At 33.9% G+C, this 6000-nt stretch overlaps 1 protein-coding gene across 2 annotated transcripts in view; it reads left to right on the plus strand.

Annotated features, from left to right (window-relative positions):
* Positions 1–5718, plus strand: part of LOC126236182 (FERM, ARHGEF and pleckstrin domain-containing protein 1) — a 724813-nt gene extending 719095 nt beyond the window's left edge. For both annotated transcript variants that reach the window (XM_049945281.1, XM_049945282.1), the window contains exons 22-23: positions 1564–1671; positions 1761–5718. In XM_049945281.1, the coding sequence (XP_049801238.1) occupies positions 1564–1671; positions 1761–2006 (354 nt within the window). In that variant the 3' untranslated portion in view covers positions 2007–5718. The remainder of the gene's footprint in view (positions 1–1563; positions 1672–1760) is intronic.
* Positions 5719–6000: the final 282 nt, after the last annotated feature.

A 6000-nucleotide genomic window follows, 5' to 3' on the forward strand; every position in this document is an offset into this window, starting at 1 on the left:
AGTCTCCAGCTCTGTATAACTGTGATATAGATCTTGTTTCATGCCAGTCAGTGTGTGATTCCTTTTTATTTCTTATATTTTCTAGCACTGATGGTAACTATACTGTATCTGAAATCTAGATCTGCAATGAAGTACACACTGGATTGATGCTGACTTCCTTCCTGTTTGAACATAAAAAAATCTGTGATGTTGCCCTGGGTTCTGTGTTAGGCCCTTTGTTATTCCGGCTTTATATAATTGATATGCAAACTACCTGACAATGGCAGATGCAGTTTTATTTACTGACCGCACAAGCCTTTTTATAAAAGATAAATGGTTTAGGTACAATACTTTGGTTATAAATAAGGGAAAGGCAGTATGTACAATTTCAGTAATATCAGAAGTAAAATTAAAAGTGGCATAAGAGGCAAGTTAGAGAGCTACGTTACTGTGTAAGCCCCACACACAAAATTTATAGCTATATGGATGAATGAGCACTTGAAACCGAAAAAGCATCTAGAATTTCCAAAGAAAAAAGCCAAATTAATCTTGTCATGTACTAAGAATGCTATGGGATTATTGTAGCATTAAATCATTATGTGTGTATGAACAGCTTTCTTAGGTATGACGTGATCTTCCGGGAAACACAGGTACAGCAAAACATGCTTTCAAACTAAAAAAAAGGACTATTAGTATGAAAGAAGTTTCTCAAAGACAGCCATAAAGGGAAACCATTAAAGATTGTGAAATAATGATGCTTTATAGCTTATACATTTATGAATGTGTATGCCTTCTGAAATCCCATTAGGAGTTTCTAACATTGAACAGTCAGGCTCATGACCATGAAACAACAAGCAGATACTATTTTCACACACACACACACACACACACACACACACTTTATCAAAAAGATTACTTCCTCTCCCCTAAATGCTTTTTAATGCATCCCCTCTTAAGATAAAGAAAATTAAAGAATTTTCTGATTCAAAGTAGAACTGAGACGCTTTTTAATAACCCACAACTTCTATAATGTTGAAGGAAAAAGTTTTTATTGCAAGTGTGTGTATGTGTGTGTGTGTGTGTGTGTGTGTGTGTGTGTGTGTGTGTGTGTGTTGGGGGGGGGGCCTCGCACTGTGTAGAACACTTATGAATACATCCATATAATGTACATTGTTAATACATGGATACATAAGTTTAATTTAATTGAACTGTAATGTGCAAGATGGGTAATATTGCTAAGATTTAGAAAGATATTGGCTGCCTGAAGTGTTAAATGTTCATACTCGTTATTTCATCATAATTGACATGTAAGTTATCCCAAGTGACATCAAATGAAAAGACTTGCAACTCGGTCACATTTAATTTTTTCATTTATGCTAATGGCACACAGCATATAATTTCATGAAGATTCATTTTTGCACCTGCACATGGCATAGATTCTCAGAGATCTGAGAAGCCATTACTTAGGCAGTTACTTGAGCTTTTCATTGGGTTTAGCACCCTGTTAGCATCCTGTAGTCACAGAATAAAACATTACAGAATTTGTACACAAATATAACTGATTTCAAGTATACATTCCTGCAGAATCAACTGAGTGGCTACCTGCTAAGAAAATTCAAGAACAGTAATGGCTGGCAGAAACTCTGGGTTGTCTTTACAAATTTCTGTCTATTTTTCTACAAGACATATCAGGTAAGTCATTGCCATTATTGCGTGAGCTTAAATTGATACATACAGTGATTTAACTTGATATTTCTATTAATAAACTTACTCTGTTGCAGGATGATTTTCCTTTAGCCAGTTTGCCTCTTCTTGGATATACTGTAAGCACACCTTCTGAGAAGGATGGAATACAGAAAGATTATGTCTTCAAACTCCAATTCAAGAATCATGTGTACTTCTTTCGTGCAGAAAGTGAATACACCTTTGGCAGGTGGATGGAAGTCATAAGCAGCGCAACACAGCACTCGGGACGCATTCGTCTCTTCAGTAGAAAAGATAGTGCACTAGAAGATAGTCACAGATAAAACCATGTTTGAAATAATGGAATATCCATATTCACCTTCCATTTTACATCACAGGATCAATGCTGTCAATGTGTTCCTTCTGAGCTACAGTATTCCATTTTTTGTACTTATAGTTCATTTTATAACCAGCTGTTGTTTGTAGCATATTTGAATACTGTCATCTGTTTTATCTGTCTACAGTAAAAGTAAATAAGGCCTACAATTATATGCAAGAGATTTCATGGCTGTTTTCCATCTGTGATATGATCCAACTGAAAGACATCAGGGCATGCTGAATAGCAACAAGTCCCTTCTGCTGCTTCTTTATTTGTTTAATAAACTGCAGTGTGGTTATTGCCAAAATTCTAGCTTTTTATTTGAGAGTATGTTACTGCAAACATTAACTTAGAAGCACTAGATGCATACATAATTGCTTAGCTTCTGTTGTAAATGCACGTACTTTTCTTTGTAATAATCCTGTACATCATTCAGTCACATTTTGTGTGTGACTGTAATTCAGTTCTTATAAAGGAATGTGTAAAATATGCAAGTGGTGAAAACTTTTCATGTTAGGATTTGAACTATTCCTTGCAATACTCCAGCATTAGTATTCTATGAATTTTATCTATTAAACAATCACATCTGATGTACATTCCACAGTGAACTGGCTAAGGATACAGATGCTGAATATATAGTTATCTAACTTCTGTTTACCTTCTGTTTCCCTTCCCCCGATCATCACTCTTGAGTGATTATTTGTGTGTCCTGCTGTTGTTTTGTAATGTTAATTCTGTTCATGATTTTTTTTTGTAACATCTTCTCATCTTGTGGTTATTTTGAAGTAAATTTGAAAGGTTGCAATTGTTTTTAACATTAACAGAGTGTGAATATGGTTTCAGGTGTGAGATAGTATTTTCTTCAATTTTCAGCACCTTTAGTGATTAAAAAATTATGACATGATGTGCATGTAGTTTTATAACAAATAAGAAAACATGATCAGTTGATCTCTTCTGCGAAACTGTGTACCATCTATGAAGTGTGTCATTTACACTATATAACTGAGAACCTACAGGTTACTTTTTTACTGTGAGTTGTAAAATGATGGCTAAAGATTTCTCGGGTCCTCCATTGCTGTATGGAATATGTTACTGCAAATTGTCCTTTGACTTTTCTTCATATCTGCAGTTTCAGATTTTCAACATTTAGTGTTGTTGATGAGCTAGGTGACAACATTTTCAGTTAATTACTTGTTTTACGTTCAAGGTACGTTTCTGGAAATTAAGATTTAAATGAAGAGACAAATGTTCATATGTCAGGTCTAGGATCTATTGTTACTGTTTTCTTACAATTCTCTTTGTTGCTTTTTATTACACTGTGGGCATACACTTGTAACCAAAGTTATAACTGTATGGAAAACAGGGAAAAAATCAGATGAAGAAGAAACATCTATAGCAAATCCAAAACCATTGACAAAATATTAATGAATCCCATCATTCAGAAACCAGAAGCTCATCTTCCACATTAGAAGAAATGGAGCATGCTCCTGACCTGCAAGTTTGGAGGTGCGTGCCTTTCATTTGTGCCAATGTATTTGTTGCACATTTATTTTGCGAGACAAGCAGGTTAATTTATCAGTGTAAACAGTCTTCTTTACTTCTGTGATATGATATATTCATCCCCAGTGTGTTAAAGAATACAAGGAAGAACTGTATTCAAAATGCAAAAGTGTAAAATCCAGATAAACTCAATGCAAAGCAGGAAGAAACTCACTCTTTCTAATTGTTGGAACAGGAACAATTGGAGCTTAGATAAAAGTCACACAAATGAAAAAATGTTTTTTTATCTTTTTTCTGATTGCTTACTATGCATTTTCAGTGCTTACATGAATTTTATGTCTTTGATTAGCTTTTCTTGAATGTGAGGACCTCATTGGCAGTAGTTGGAATTACAGTCTTAGTTCATACAGCAGGCTGTTATTTCCTTGTAACTCTTAATATTGGTATTGGGTGACTTTTACTTTCATGCATCTGTATGCTGTGCTTTACCTTTTCCTATTTTCTATCTGTTTCTTCCCTACAACACCAGAACAACTTCAAAAGATGAACTCTGCTTTTTCAGTTGTTGTCTGTTAGTCAAACTGTAATTGCCCCTATTTTTGCATTTGGTGAGCCCACTCTCTTTTTCTGTCCCATGCATCACAAATATCATCAGGCTGCACAGTTCATTACAAATGTTAGAATATATAGACTGATAAAAATGGCACTCACGTGAAATTTATTCAAGGTGCCATTGCTCATGTAAATGTAACACTTGGTTAGAGAAAACATCTTATTCATAAATTATATATAGAAAAGAAATAAAGCATTTATTATGGAAGTTTCTGTAATGATAGTGAAAGTGGTAGTATGGAAGTGATAGTACTAGTAATTGCTATCTAAAAAGTCGTACCGTTTTCTTCTTATCTTGAAGAAACAAAAGAAAATCATTAGAAGCAGTTATTATGGAGGCTGACTTAAATGTTCGATGAATTCCTGTACTTGTGTAAAGTAGCTGACTCTACCAAGGAAGAAGAAATTTTGTGATCACTGATTTTACAATTTTTCTAATTGAGATTGATCTTGTTATAGAAAACTGGTATCATCATTGTTTAGAATTATCTGCTTCAGACCATTCAGTAGCAGTGAATACCTTGGATCAAATAGAACCAAAGGCTAAGCTCCCCCCCCCCCTCCCCCCCATTGTGGATTGCCAGGGAGGGAATTCACATGAACTTTCACATATGTCACTTGGGAAGTGTCCATTTGTGTTTTCATTTTATGTGTGGTGACAGTGAAGAGAAATTGAACACTTCATTTTCTCACTTTTTTGTGTGTGATCCAGTGATATGATATTTTCTTGGCAGAATTATTTTCATGCCAGAAAACCATATTTAGTGTCACTATAATCATGCTGTGTGCCAATGTAACAGAACTCTTACCTTAGCCTGACTGTTTCTCCTGTGGCCTTGCAAAATAAAAGAGAGAGAAAATGAAGAGTCTGAAAAATTACTGGAGGCATGTAAAATTTATGAGGACAGTCCCCATAGTACAACACTTATTAGAATAATGATAACAGAGAATTAACAAAATTGGTGTTGTCAGTTTTAGCCACCATTACATTTTGTGCAACTTAGTGCAAAAGAAAAAGTAATTTTGTCTCAAAAGGCCTAATATGTATGCTATGCATGTCTTGGCATACCTTTTCTACACATTTTAGTGAACCTTAATTTGTGATAATTGTGTTTTGTGCCCTTTATTGGCATAAATGTGTAAATACTGAAAAGTTGACTGGCAGTTGAAGTGTCTTTCATTCCAAAATTTATTATTCCAATGTTGCATTTGTTTAATGTCAAGAGTCATATTTCTTGCAAGAGACATTAATTTTGTGGTTGTCAGTTTGTTGTAAAATTGTTGGCATTTAAGTCACTGTAGTCGCTATGTATTCTGTTGAAGTTTCTGGCAGAAGTCTTTCTTATTGTCATTATCCCTCTTCTTAGAATTAATGTGATGTTACAAGTGATATTGTTGACATTTCTGAGGACATGTATCCATCATGAATATTGTTATTTATTTATTTTTTTGCAAGTTGCTTTTGTACATAACATAATGAACTGATAGAAATTTCTGATTTCTACTTTGAAGAGAAGTTTTCTGTATTGCATTTGAATGCTTTCCATTTGTAATAGTTTAATGAAACAGACATAATGTAAATCTATTTTTATGGAATATTTTTACTTGTAAGTTTGTAATATTTCTGTTCATCAATTGTGATTTATATAGAATAAAATTAGTAAAAGTTCAAGAAATATTGCACTCAATAGAAGTTAACATTTATTATATCAATACTGAAATTAGAGATATCTGCAGGTAATCCTGTTATTTTTTGTGACAGGGAGGATATGTCAAGATATATTAAATATTTAGAAGTCCTACCAGCAATCTTATTACACTGGAAAATTTGTCTTATGGTGGAATCT

Source organism: Schistocerca nitens, chromosome 2 (genome assembly GCF_023898315.1).
Source record: "Schistocerca nitens isolate TAMUIC-IGC-003100 chromosome 2, iqSchNite1.1, whole genome shotgun sequence".
Taxonomy (NCBI): domain Eukaryota; kingdom Metazoa; phylum Arthropoda; class Insecta; order Orthoptera; family Acrididae; genus Schistocerca; species Schistocerca nitens.